The sequence below is a fragment of the Scyliorhinus torazame genome, chromosome 22 (genome assembly GCF_047496885.1).
Source record: "Scyliorhinus torazame isolate Kashiwa2021f chromosome 22, sScyTor2.1, whole genome shotgun sequence".
Taxonomy (NCBI): Eukaryota; Metazoa; Chordata; class Chondrichthyes; order Carcharhiniformes; family Scyliorhinidae; genus Scyliorhinus; species Scyliorhinus torazame.
Genome location: NC_092728.1, coordinates 111,507,542 through 111,522,642, shown reverse-complemented (window position 1 = coordinate 111,522,642; position 15,101 = coordinate 111,507,542). Strand labels below are relative to the sequence as shown.

The 15,101-nt window shown below is 50.2% G+C and overlaps 1 protein-coding gene across 1 annotated transcript in view; it reads left to right on the top strand.

Moving 5' to 3' along the window:
* The window catches only part of wdr5 (WD repeat domain 5), a 73,651-nt gene extending 58,752 nt beyond the window's left edge, over positions 1-14,899 (top strand). The window contains exons 11-14 of the mRNA XM_072488942.1: positions 720-753; positions 4,333-4,407; positions 6,112-6,199; positions 13,123-14,899. Of these exons, the coding sequence (XP_072345043.1) occupies positions 720-753; positions 4,333-4,407; positions 6,112-6,199; positions 13,123-13,223 (298 nt within the window). The 3' untranslated portion in view covers positions 13,224-14,899. The remainder of the gene's footprint in view (positions 1-719; positions 754-4,332; positions 4,408-6,111; positions 6,200-13,122) is intronic.
* Positions 14,900-15,101: the final 202 nt, after the last annotated feature.

Sequence of the window (15,101 nt, the reverse complement as noted above, 5' to 3'; positions counted from 1 at the left end):
CGCCCGGCACTGTGATGCCCCCCTCGCCCGGCACTGTGATGCCCCCCTCACCCGGCACTGTGATGCCCCCCCTCGCCCGCCACTGTGATGCCCCCCCTCGCCCGCCACTGTGATTCCCTCCCCTCGCCTGGCACTGTGATGCCCTCCCCTTGTGATTAATAACCACAGCTGGGTAATACTGAGCCTCATAAAATGTTTCCATTGCCGCAGTTGCTTGTTTGAGGGATTGCAGTGGGCCCGAGGCTTGCTGCCCAATTGTGATTGGGAGTCCCTGTGCCCAAGGTGGTGCAGGGTGATCTCTCGAGGTTCACCTGCAACATGCCTGTGCAGGAGATGGTCCCTTTCAATGGTATCCGGCATGTTGCACTGAGGAAGAGGTAATGAGCCAGGAAGGGCAAGTGAACTGCTCTGGACATTGGAAGGAACAGCTGTCACTTGTGACTGGTGCCCTGACCCCATTTGTGTAACTGTTGAATTCCAGGGCAGCACAGTGGTTAGCACTACTGCCTCACACCGGTGAGGTCCCAGGTTCGATCCCGGCCCCGAGCCACTGTCCGTGATGAGTTTGCACATTCTCCCCGTGTCTGCGTGGGCTTCACCCCCACAGCCCGAAGATGTGCAGGGTCGGCGGATTGGCCACGCTAAATTGCCCCTTGGAAATTGTTTTCAAAACGTTGTACAATTTCTTTTACCAACAAAAATAATTCTCTATTTTCCAGCACTCTGAAACTTTGGGACTACAGTAAAGGAAAGGTACGTGTGGCAAGACGGATGGATTAAATTTAAAATCCTTTTCATTATGCATTTGAAAGCACTGACTCACTGGGGTACGGGTCCCACACACACTGACTCTCACTGGGGTACGGGTTCCACACACACTGACTCACTGGGTTACGGGTTCCACACACACTGACTCTCACTGTGGTACGGGTTCCACACACACTGACTCTCACTGGGGTACGGGTTCCACACACACTGACTCTCACTGGGGTACGGGTCCCACACACACTGACTCTCACTGGGGTACGGGTCCCACACACACTGACTCACTGGGATACGGGTCCCACACACACTGACTCACTGGGGTACGGGTTCCACACACACTGACTCTCACTGGGGTACGGGTCTCACACACACTGACTCTCACTGGGGTACGGGTCCCACACACACTGACTCTCACTGGGGTACGGGTCCCACACACACTGACTCTCACTGGGGTACGGGTCCCACACACACACTGACTCTCACTGGGGTACGGGTCCCACACACACTGACTCACTGGGATACGGGTCCCACACACACTGACTCTCACTGGGGTACGGGTTCCACACACACTGACTCTCACTGGGGTACGGGTCTCACACACACTGACTCTCACTGGGGTACGGGTCCCACACACACTGACTCTCACTGGGGCACGGGTCCCACACACACTGACTCACTGGGGTACGGGTCCCCCACACACTGACTCTCACTAAAAGGTGCTGCCAGAAAGGGTAGTGGAAACAAACTTAATTACTTTCGAAATGCTTGGGAAAGAAATTTGTGGGGGTGTGGGGTGAGGGCTGGCAGTAGGAAGATGGGCCAGGTGGCCATCGCCTGTGCTGCTGATTCTGCGAGGATTCATTTCGGAAGGGATCACCTCCCAGCTTCTTAATACTGCAACTTGCAAAATGTAAACCTTCATGTCCCTGCTTCTCCCTGGGTATTCAAACAGTCAGGTCTTCATTGCTGCCCCCAAAATTGCACATGTATATGAGTGAATGCAGCACCTCCTCACGCACCCACTGTCGCCTCCTCACGCACCCACTGTCACCTCCTCACGCACCCACTGTCACCTCCTCACGCGCCCACTATCACCTCCTCACGCACCCACTGTCGCCTCCTCACGCACCCACTGTCACCTCCTCACGCACCCACTATCACCTCCTCACGCACCCACTATCACCTCCTCGCTCACCCACTGTCACCTCCTCGCTCACCCACTGTCACCTCCTCACGCACCCACTATCACCTCCTCGCTCACCCACTATCACCTCCTCGCTCAACCACTATCATCTCCTCGCTCACCCACTATCACCTCCTCGCTCACCCACTGTTACCTCCTCGCTCACCCACTATCAGCTCCTCGCTCACCCACTGTCACCTCCTCGCTCACCCACTATCACCTCCTCGCTCACCCACTATCACCACCTCACGCACCCACTGTCACCTCCTCACGCACCCACTATCACCTCCTCGCTCACCCACTATCACCTCGCTCACCCACTATCACCTCCTCACGCACCCACTATCACCTCCTCACGCACCCACTGTCACCTCCTCACGCACCCACTATCACCACCTCGCTCACCCACTATCTCCTCGCTCACCCACTCACCTCCTCGCTCACCCACTATCACCTCGCTCACCCACTATCACCTCGCTCACCCACTGTCACCTCCTCGCTCACCCACTATCACCTCCTCGCTCACCCACTATCACCTCCTCGCTCACCCACTATCACCTCCTCGCTCACCCACTATCACCTCCTCACGCACCCACTGTCACCTCCTCACGCACCCACTGTCACCTCCTCACGCACCCACTGTCACCTCCTCACGCACCCACTGTCACCTCCTCACGCACCCACTATCACCTCCTCGCTCACCCACTGTCACCGCCTCACGCACCCACTGTCACCTCCTCGCTCACCCACTATCACCTCCTCGCTCACCCACTATCACCTCCTCACGCACCCACTGTCACCTCCTCACGCACCCACTATCACCTCGCTCACCCACTGTCACCTCGCTCACCCACTGTCACCTCGCGCTCCCACTATCACCTCCTCGCTCACCCTCTATCACCTCCTCGCTCACCCACTATCACCTCCTCACGCACCCACTGTCACCTCCTCACGCACCCACTATCACGTCGCTCACCCACTATCACCTCCTCGCTCACCCACTATCACCTCCTCATCGCTCACCCACTATCACCTCCTCACGCACCCACTATCACCTCCTCACGCACCCACTGTCACCTCCTCGCTCACCCACTATCACCACCTCGCTCACCCACTATCACCTCCTCACGCACCCACTATCACCTCACGCACCCACTATCACCTCACGCACCCACTATCACCTCCTCACGCACCCACTATCACCTCCTCACGCACCCACTATCACCTCCTCACGCACCCACTATCACCTCCTCACGCACCCACTATCACCTCCTCACGCACCCACTATCACCTCCTCACGCACCCACTATCACCTCCTCACGCACCCACTGTCCCCTCCTCACGCTCCCACTATCACCTCCTCGCTCACCCACTATCACCTCCCGCACCCACTGTCGCCTCCTCGCTCACCCACTTATCACCACCTCACTCACCCACTTGTCACCTCCTCGCTCACCCACTATCACCTCCTCGCTCACCCACTGTCACCTCCTCACGCACCCACTATCACCACCTCGCGCACCCACTATCACCTCCTCGCTCACCCACTATCACCTCCTCGCTCACCCACTGTCACCTCCTCACGCACCCACTGTCACCTCCTCGCTCACCCACTGTCACCTCCTCACGCACCCACTATCACCTCCTCACGCACCCACTGTCACATCCTCGCTCACCCACTGTCACATCCTCGCTCACCCACTATCACCTCCTAGCGCACCCACTGTCACCTCCTCGCGCACCCACTATCAACTCCTCGCGCACCCACTATCACCTCCTCACGCACCCACTATCACCTCCTCGCTCACCCACTATCACCTCCTCACGCACCCACTATCACCTCCTCACGCACCCACTATCACCTCCTCACGCACCCACTATCACCTCCTCACGCACCCACTATCACCTCCTCACGCACCCACTGTCACCTCCTCACGCATCCACTGTCACCTCCTCACGCACCCACTGTCAAATCCTCGCTCGCCCACTATCACCTCCTTGAGCGCCCACTGTCACCTCCTCCCGCACCCACTGTCACCTCCTCCCGCACCCACTGTCACCTCCTCACGCATCCACTGTCAACTCCTCGCTCACCCACTATCAACTCCTCACGCACCCACTATCACCTCCTCGCGCACCCACTATCACCTCCTCCCGCACCCACTATCACCTCCTCACGCTCCCACTATCACAGATGCACAGAATTGACAGATTCTGACTTTGAGATTTCATTTTGATGTTTTAGCTGCATCTTCATGGCCCAATAGAATGGTCGTTAATCTGCCTGTGTGTCACCCTGAGTGATTTAGCTGATGTTGTTTGCTGATCGTGTGCTCCACTGTCTGCCTGGGAGGAGTTGCTAACACTCACTGTCTGTGTTCCAGTGTTTAAAGACCTACACAGGGCACAAGAATGAGAAGTACTGCATATTCGCCAACTTCTCTGTTACTGGTGGCAAGGTAAGTCTGATCGTTTGTCTTTCATTCTGTGGCTGGAGGTACCCAATTTTCAGTATGAGAGCAAACAGGTCCCCCGTTTGTCTCCTTTCCTGTTGGCTTGCTGCTGGAGTCTGTGATCTCTGCTTCCCTCTTCCCAACTCCTCATTCTGCTCACATGAGCATTGCAGAGTTATTGAACTATGGAGACCATTATGCTTGGGCCAGCCTTGTTATTATCTAGTGAGGTTTACTGCATTGTTTGGGGGGGTGGGGGGATCAAAGAGCTCTATGAGGTGTAAGGACAATATTCCTGGTATTAATCTTGCTGATCTGAGTGAGATACTGTCGGTTACAAATCCATCTGTGTAGATTTAACCACAGTTAACAGTGCACAGATCTGGTCTCCATGTTCCACTGTAGATATGGAGACACTAAATTTGCAAGTTTTGATTTTTTTTAAATTTAAATTTAGAGTACCCAATTCATTTTTTCCAATTAAGGGGCAATTTAGCGTGGCCAATCCACCTACCCTGCACATTGTGGGGTTGTGGGCAGACACTGGGAGAATGTGCAAACTCCACACGGACAGTGACCCAGAGCCGGGATTGTACCTGGGACCTTGGTGCCGTGAGGCAGCAGTGCTAACCACTGCACCACCATGCTGCATATGGATTTGCAAGCATAGTACCAAACACGGGAAAGAGTGAAAAGGCTGGGGACCAGAGGAGAGCAGGCATGAGGGATGACTTGGACAATTCTTCAAAATTCTGAAGATGTTTGATCTGATATATATGGAGAAAATGTTTCTGTACATGTTGAAGACCAGAACTAGGAGACCACCCAATAACTTTCAGTTACTAATATATCCAATCGGGAATTCAGGAGAAACCCCTTCGCCAAAAGAGTGAGGAGAATGTGGGACTCGCTCCCACAGGGAGTGGGGAGAATGTGGGACTCGCTCGCACAGGGAGTGGGGAGAATGTGGGACTCGCTCCCACAGGGAGTGGGGAGAATGTGGGACTCGCTCCCACAGGGAGTGGGGAGAATGTGGGACTCGCTCTCACAGGGAGTGGGGAGAATGTGGGACTCGCTCCCACAGGGAGTGAGGAGAATGTGGGACTCGCTCCCACATGGAGTGGGGAGAATGTGGGATTCGCTCCCACAGGGAGTGAGGAGAATGTGGGACTCGCTCCCACATGGAGTGGGGAGAATGTGGGACTCGCTCCCACAGGGAGTGAGGAGAATGTGGGACTCGCTCCCACATGGAGTGGGGAGAATGTGGGACTCGCTCCCACAGGGAGTGGGGAGAATGTGGGACTCGCTCCCACAGGGAGTGGGGAGAATGTGGGACTCGCTCCCACAGGGACTGGGGAGAATGTGGGACTCGCTCCCACAGGGAGTGGGGAGAATGTGGGACTCGCTCCCACAGGGAGTGGGGAGAATGTGGGACTCGCTCCCACAGGGAGTGGGGAGAATGTGGGACTCGCTCCCACAGGGAGTGAGGGAGAATGTGGAACTCGCTCCCACAGGGTGTGGTCATGGGGAAAGACAGAGATGTATTCAAGGGGAATCTGGGAAAGTGTATCAGGGAGGAAGGAATAAAAGGAAATATTGATCGGTTGAGCTGAAATTGAAGCATAGACCTGTTGGGCTTTGTGGCCTGTTTTCTGTGCTGTGAATGATGTGGGGGTTTTCGATGAATAATTGTGATTTTCCTTTTTGAAGTGGATTGTCTCCGGATCTGAGGATAACTTTGTGTACATCTGGAACCTCCAGACAAAGGAGATTGTGCAGAAATTACAGGGACATACAGGTAAGGAGTGGTTCCCGTGTCTGTGAACAGCAATCATAGAATTGGGCACATTCACACTTCAACATAGAAACATAGAGTTGCAGTCCATTGTGTCCGTGCTGGCTGAATTGTGCTGCCCACTCTCCCCACCTTCCAGCTCATGGGCCGTAGCCCTGAGGTTACAGTACCTCGAGTGCATATTCGAGTGGTTTTTTTGAATGTGATAGTTTCGGCCTCTTATCTCTCTCTCTCTCTCTCTCCCTCTCCCCCCCCCCCCCCCCTACCCACATTGAGGCAACAAATTCCAGATCGCCTCTGAGTGACACAAGTACTCAACTCTCCTCTAATCCTTCCAGCAATTAGTTTAAATCTGCACATTGCATATTAATATCTAATAATGAAAATAGTTAGAACATAGACCAATACAGCGCAGTACAGGCCCTTCGGCCCACGATGTTGCACCGAAACAAAAGCCATCTAACCTACACTATGCCATTATCATCCATATGTTTATCCAATAAACTTTTAAATGCCCTCAATGTTGGCGAGTTCACCACTGTAGCAGGTAGGGCATTCCACGGCCTCACTACTCTTTGCGTAAAGAACCTACCTCTGACCTCTGTCCTATATCTATTACCCCTCAGTTTAAAGTTATGTCCCCTCGTGCCAGCCATATCCATCCGCGGGAGAAGGCTCTCACTGTCCACCCTATCCAACCCCCTGATCATTTTGTATGCCTCTATTAAGTCTCCTCTTAACCTTCTTCTCTCCAACGAAAACAACCTCAAGTCCGTCAGCCTTTCCTCATAAGATTTTCCCTCCATACCAGGCAACATCCTGGTAAATCTCCTCTGCACCCGCTCCAAAGCCTCCACGTCCTTCCTATAATGCGGTGACCAGAACTGTACGCAATACTCCAAATGCGGCCGGACCAGAGTTCTGTACAGCTGCAACATGACCTCCCGACTCCGGAACTCAATCCCTCTACCAATAAAGGCCAACACTCCATAGGCCTTCTTCACAACCCTATCAACCTGGGTGGCAACTTTCAGGGATCTATGTACATGGACACCTAGATCCCTCTGCTCAGCCACACTTTCAAAAACTTTACCATTAGCCAAATATTCCGCATTCCTGTTATTCCTTCCAAAGTGAATCACCTCACACTTCTCTACATTAAACTCCATTTGCCACCTCTCAGCCCAGCTCTGCAGCTTATCTATATCCCTCTGTAACCTGCTACATCCTTCCACACTATTGACAACACCACCGACTTTAGTATCGTCTGCAAATTTACTCACCCACCCTTCTGCGCCTTCCTCTAGGTCATTGATAAAAATGACAAACAGCAACGGCCCCAGAACAGATCCTTGTGGTACTCCACTTGTGACTGTACTCCATTCTGAACATTTCCCATCAACCACCACCCTCTGTCTTCTTTCAGCTAGCCAATTTCTGATCCACATCTCTAAATCACCCTCAATCCCCAGCCTCCGTATTTTTTGCAATAGCCTACCGTGGGGAACCTTATCAAACGCTTTGCTGAAATCCATTTACACCACATCAACTGCTCTACCCTCGTCTACCTGTTCAGTCACCTTCTCAAAGAACTCAATAAGGTTTGTGAGGCATGACCTACCCTTCACAAAGCCATGCTGACTATCCCTGATCATATTATTCCTATCTAGATGATTATAAATCTTGTCCCTTATAATCCCCTCCAAGACTTTACCCACTACAGACGTGAGGCTCACCGGTCTATAGTTGCCGGGGTTGTCTCTGCTCCCCTTTTTGAACAAAGGGACCACATTTGCTGTCCTCCAGTCCTCTGGCACTATTCCTGTAGCCAATGATGACATAAAAATCAAAGCCAAAGGTCCAGCAATCTCTTCCCTGGCCTCCCATAGAATCCTAGGATAAATCCCATCAGGCCCCGGGGACTTATCTATTTTCAGCCTGTCCAGAATTGCCAACACCTCTTCCCTACGTACCTCAATGCCATCTATTCTATTAGCCTGGGGCTCAGCATTCTCCTCCACAACATTATCTTTTTCCTGAGTGAATACTGACGAAAAATATTCATTTAGTATCTCGCCTATCTCTTCAGACTCCACACACAATTTCCCATCCCTGTCCTTGACTGGTCCTACTCTTTCCCTAGTCATTCGCTTATTCCTGACATACCTATAGAAAGCTTTTGGGTTTTCCTTGATCCTTCCTGCCAAATACTTCTCATGTCCCCTCCTTGCTCGTCACTCGATCTGGGCCCCTCATAATTTTCTAAACCTCAATTAAATCTCCCCTCTGCTTCCTTTGTTCCAAAGAAAACAATCCCATTAATCCAATTCTACCTCTCAGCTACAATTCTTCATTCCTACACCATCCCCAGAAGTCTCCTGTCTACCTTCTCTGGATTGATCACATTCTTCCTATATTGTACTAACTAAAACTTTATACTGTACTCGAGCAGGGTCCAACTGGTATTTTATATAATTCTCTCAGAGCCTTCGCATTCTCCCACTCTGGGCCTCGGTCAATAAAGGAAAGTGTGAGGCAGCACGGCGGTGCAGTGGTTAGCACAGCTGCCTCATGGCGCTGAGGTCCCAGGTTCGATCCTGGCCCTGGGTCACTGTCCGTGTGGAGTTTGCACATTCTCCCCGTGTTTGCTTGGGTTTCGCCCCACAACCCAAAAATGTGCAGAGTAGGTGGATTGGCCACGCTAAATTGCCCCTTAATTGGAAAAAATAATTGGGTACTCAAAATTTATATTACAGAAAAATAAAGGAACGTGTTCCCTCTGCCACCTTAACCACCTTGTCTGCCTGTAGGACAGTGATCTGGGGATATGCACACCAATGTCCCTTTGTTCCGTTGCAGTTCTCTGAATCCTACCATTTATTGTGTATTGCATTGGCTTGTCTGCCCTCCCCAAATTTAATTTAATAATTTTTATTAGTGTCACAAGTAGGCTTACATTAACACTGCAATGAAGTTACTGTGAAAAGCCCCTAGTCGCCACATTCCGGCGCCTGTTCGGGTACACTGAGGAAGAATTCAGAATGTCCAATTCACCTAACAAGCATGTCTTTCGGGACTTGTGGGAGGAAACCGGAGCGCCCGGAGGAAACCCACGCAGACACGGGGAGAACGTGCAGACTCCGCACAGACAGTGACCCAAGTGGGAATCAAACCTGGGACCCTAGTGCTGTGAAGCAACAGTGCTAACCACTGTGCTATCCTTATAATATGAAGGTTCCCTGGGGAATGCACAATACTAGATGTGTTTAGTTTTAGAAAAATGGTGTAGTTAATGGGAAGAGCCAGGGGCTGAAGCAGTCAGGTGTTGAGGTTGCAGTTGAAGAAATTGTTTTAGATTGGGATGCAGCCAGACGAGCAGCTGGTCCCTTACAATCAGAAACAGGGGAATGTACAATAGGACACAAAAACATGGCTGACCACTAAATACATACTTTGGTTCTGTCTTCACAAAGGAGGATACAAATGACATACCAAAAATGTTGGGGAGCGCAGGGTTTAGTGAGAGGAAGGAACTGCAGGAAATCAGTATTATTAGAGAAATGATGTTGGGGAAATAGATGGGATTGAAGGCTGATAAATCCCCAGGGCCTGAAAATCTACATCCCAGAGTATTTAAGAAATAGTGGATGCATTGATGGTCAACTTCCAAGATTCTGTGAACTCTAACAGTTCCTACAGATTGGAGGGTGGCTAATGTAGCTAATTTAAACATCACTGTTTAAACAGGGAGGTAGAGAGAAAACAGGGAATTATAGACCAGTCAGCCTGACGTCGGTAGTGGGGAAAATGCTAGAGTCCATTATCAAACATTTAATAGCAAAACACTTGGAAAACAGTGGCAGGATCGGACAGAGTCAGCGTGGATTTACAACTATTATTATTATCTTTATTGGGGAAATTGTGCTGGACAAATCTACTGGAATTCTTCAAGGATGTAACCAATCTTCCAGGATGTAACCAACAGAGTTGATGAGGGGGAGCCAGTGGATGTGGTTTATTTGGACTTTCAGAAGGCTTTCAACAAAGTCCCACATAAGAGATTAGCATGTAGAATTAAAGAGCATGGGATTGGGTTGGTTTATTGTGACGGATAGAAAGCAGACAGGAATAAACGGGTTTTTCCAAATGGCAGGCAGTGACCTCACCTGGGTGTTGCAATTCCCCTCTCGCTCATTACGACTTCCCAAAAGCAAAATACTGTGAATTTTGGAAATCTGGTGAGAAACTACTTTTTTTTTTTTTTTAAGAGTACCCAATTATTTTTTTTCCCAATTAAGGGGCAATTTAGCGTGGCCAATCCACCTACCCTGCACATCTTTGGGTTGTGGGGGTGAGACCCACGCAGACAAAGAGAGAATGTGCAAACTCGACACGGACCGTGACCCAGGGCCAGGATCGAACCCGGGTACTCAGTGCCGTGAGGCAGCAGTGCTAACCACTGTGCCGCTGTGATGTCCCAGCGAGAAACAAAGTTAAATTTCATCAGAACTTTAACAAGTTTCTACTGCTCTCTGCGCTATGATGGTGTGATCAGCAGACTTGTTTATACAGCCCCCTATTACTCCATTCAAGTCATTGATAAAAATGTTAAATATCTGAGTTGGCAGTCCAGATTCCTGAGGAATCTTACTGTTCACATCCTGCCAAAGTGTAGGGAACAGAAATAGATCAGGTCTTGGAGAAGAGGAAGAGAATCTAGTGGTGGAGGTTTAGAAAGTTTTGCCATGTAATGAGGAAGTGAATAATAACAAGTGTTAAAAGACTCGAGTTTGGTTGAAAGCTTTGCCGTTGAGGTGCGCTTCAGCAGCATTCCAAAGTACCTCCTTGAATGTGAAAGGGTTTTGGATATCCATGCATGGATTAATGGTGCTGTAGAGGTTTCTGACATGCGGCACAGTAGCATAGTGGTTAGTGCAGTTGCTGCAGGTCCCAGGTTCGATTCCCGGCTTGGGTCACTGTCTGTGCGGAGTCTGCACGTTCTCCCCGTGTGTGCGTGGGTTTCCTCCGGGTGCTCCGGTTTCCTCCCACACTCCGAAGATGTGCAGGTTAGGTGGATTGGCCATGAAAAATTGCCCTTAGTGTCCTAAAATAAAGGTTAGGTGGGGTTACTGGGTTATGGGGATAGGGTGGACAAAGAACAAAGAAATGTACAGCACAGGAACAGGCCCTTCGGCCCTCCAAGCCCGTGCCGACCAAGCTGCCCGTCTAAACTAAAATCTTCTACACTTCCTGGGTCCGTATCCCTCTATTCCCATCCTATTCATGTATTTGTCAAGATGCCCCTTAAACGTCACTATCGTGGAGGTGTGGGCTAAATTATAGAGTGCCATTTCCAAGGACCGGTGCAGACTGGTTGGGCCGAATGGCCTTCTGCACTGTAAATTGTATGATATGATTCTTGCACATTGTCTTTCCTGTTAACTGGATTCCATGCAAGCTGAGATCTATCACTTCCTTCAATTACATCTGTATGCTTTTAGTTGGAGCTTTTTACAGCTCAATACTGGGAGTATTAGGTACAGGTGGAAACCATTAGCCCTTCATGTGAAAAAGTATCTTGTATTAGCCCTGAATGATCTAGCACTGATCGTATGGGTATGCCCTGTGTTCTGGACAGTATCATTTCTGTCAGATAAAGCCACTGATGTCACAAACCAGCAGCTTTGTGTCAGTTTAGTGATGAATGTGGATACAGAACTGGCTAGATCATAGAAGGCAGAGAGTAGCAATGGAAGGATGCTTTTCTAATTGGAGGGCTGTGACCAGTGGTGTTCCACAGGGATCAGTGCTGGGACCTTTGCTGTTTGTAGTATATATGAATGATTTGGAGGAAAATGTAACTGGTCTGATTAGTAAGTTTGCAGATGACACAGATGTTGGTGGAATTGCGGATAGCGATGAGGACTGTCGGAGGATACAGCAGGATTTAGATTGTTTGGAGACTTGGGCAGAGAGATGGCAGATGGAGTTTAATCCGGACAAATGTGAGGTAATGCATTTTGGAAGGTCTAATGCAGGTAGGGAATATACGGTGAATGGTAGAACCCTCAAGAGTATTGAAAGTCAAAGAGATCTAGGAGTACAGGTCCACCAGTCATTGAAAGGGGCAACACAGGTGGAGAAGGTAGTCAAGAAGGCATACGGCATGCTTGCCTTCATTGGCCGGGGCATTGAGTATAAGAATTGGCAAGTCATGTTGCAGCTGTATAGAACCTTAGTTAGGCCACACTTGGAGTATAGTGTTCAATTCTGGTCGCCACACTACCAGAAGGATGTGGAGGCTTTAGAGAGGGTGCAGAAGAGATTTACCAGAATGTTGCCTGGTATGGAGGGCATTAGCTATGAGGAGCGATTGAATAAACTCGGTTTGTTCTCACTGGAACGAAGGAGGTTGAGGGGAGACCTGATAGAGGTCTACAAAATTATGAGGGGCATAGACAGAGTGGATAGTCAGAGGCTTTTCCCCGGGGTAGAGGGGTCAATTACTAGGGGGCATAGGTTTAAGGTGAGAGGGGCAAGGTTTAGAGTAGATGTACGAGGCAAGTTTTTTTACACAGAGGGTTGTGGGTGCCTGGAACTCGTTACCGGAGGAGGTGGTGGAAGCAGGGACGATAGTGACATTTAAGGGGCATCTTGACAAATACATGAATAGGATGGGAATAGAGGGATACGGACCCAGGAAGTGTAGAAGATTGTAGTTTAGTCGGGCAGCATGGTCGGCACGGGCTTGGAGGGCCGAAGGGCCTGTTCCTGTGCTGTACATTTCTTTGTTCTTTGTTATTTGACCCTGACTCTGCCCATCGGAGTCTGTCGACATTCCCTGCATTGTTTGTGGCGTTTGTTGGAGGGGTTTCCTCTCCCTGTGCTGCGTTTGCCTCATCCACTCTCTGCCTGTTCCGTTGCAGATGTTGTGATCTCCACAGCCTGTCACCCAACAGAAAACATCATCGCATCGGCAGCACTGGAGAATGACAAGACGATCAAATTGTGGAGGAGTGACTGTTAGAGCAGTGTCTCCGCTCTGAGAAGTATGCCCTGTCCCAACCTGCCTGACATGGGGACAGGCCTCTCGAACTCCTAATGTCTGGGACTGCAGACTCTGCCTGAACCGGTGACACGGGATTACAGACCGACAGGGAGCACCGGAACAAATCCCGTTTTTACTGTGGATTCATAACACTTTGCAAATTATTGTACGCTTAAAAAATACATACACAGGTGTGCACACTCACACTCGTGCACACTCTCGCTCGTGCACACTCACCTGACTGAAGTATTTTAAGTGACCAAATCACTTCTGGTTTTTTTTCCCCCATCTCAATTCCTGTGAAAATTCATTTTTTAAAAGCAGTTTTAGTTGTTGATAAAAATGTTTTTGTAAACTTGATGTTGATGGCTGCAAGTTTGAATTAGCCAGGTAACCATCTTTGTCTTTTAAATTCCTTTTTTTGTGTCTCCTTGTCTCCAAATATTGCCCCCGGTCCCTGTCCCTCCCCCCAGTGCTGTTCCAGCTGTGGACTGGGTAACTGACTGACTCTGCTGACTGCTCACTGCCGCTGACTCCTGTGGCCTTTGATAGTCCGACCATCGGGCTGCGGTTTCCCAAGCTCCAGACCAGCCTCTGATCGAGGGTGCCATGCACGAAGATCCAGCCTGAACACCCCTCCTGTGTCCCCATCTCGCAGCAGTATTTAACTATTTTAGCATTACTGACAGTACTCCAGCTCGCCTGGGTGTGACCTATACCCCACCCGTACCAGGAGTCCGTGCTACAGGCACGTTGCTTCCAAATAAAATTGGACTTGTGCCCAGAATGTGCGTTGGGTACCTACCTCCTCAGCATTTCGGTAGTATTGGTGGATAGCCGGTAGTATTTGTGGATAGCCTGCTGTCAGTGGATGACGCCATTTGACACAAGGCTTTAAACTGTCAATGGGAAGAGCTTCGTTGCCACCCGGTCTCGCACTGATACGGGAGATGATTAATCCTGGGCTCCTGTCACCACGGTTCCGTGGGGGGGGGCTGCCACCTGGAGACAGAGCTATGGTTCTGGGCAACCCCCGTTTTAAACCGCGAGAAGAACTGATCTAATCTCCACAGCAACTTGAGTCAGCAAGTCCACCCTCGTGTGACTGCACTGCAATGGGGAGCTGATCACTTCTTAATGCAGTGATGGATCAGGTTAGGAGCAGCTCTTGTGTGGGGCTCAGTAACACAGAAGGTCCCGGTTTACTCCCAGCCCTGCGCGCTGAGTGTGGGTGAGTAATGGCCTGAGCTCAGGATGGGGAAAATCAAATTGGCCAAGGTGCCTGCTGCTGCGCAGAACCTCCTATTTCTGTACAGTGGAGTCCAGTTTTCAAGGGGCTGGAAGGACCATTAGAAATGAACTGACATCACGGACCAGCTGTGGAACACAGGTTTTTAGGCTGTGTTCACTTCATTTAGCCACTGGGGAGATCTATTGCAGTGCCTAAACTGGAGTTTGTTTGCAGGAAGATATCGGGAGGTTAAAGGCTTGACCGGAATTTGGTGCTGAAATGTGTCTTTCCCCGTGATCTCCAGTGGTGACAGCTTTTACTGGACAATGCTTTGTACAGGGTTTCCACTGTGGAGCCAATATCTTTTAATATTCGTCTGAGTTGCTGATGGTACTGTGTAATTAAAAAGACACTGAAGAAATAACTTCCCATTGCCTGTGACTAATAATGTGACGATGTCTCCTGAGACTTTCAGCGGTCTGAGGTTTCGCTGTAATTTCCACCTTGATTTCCCAGTTAATACAGGAGGTTTCAACGGAATAAAAGCTGCTTTTTCTTGTTCGGAGGGGGGCTGAATAATGTCCTCCTGGAACAGATCCCACTGTGAACGATTCCTGTTAATTACA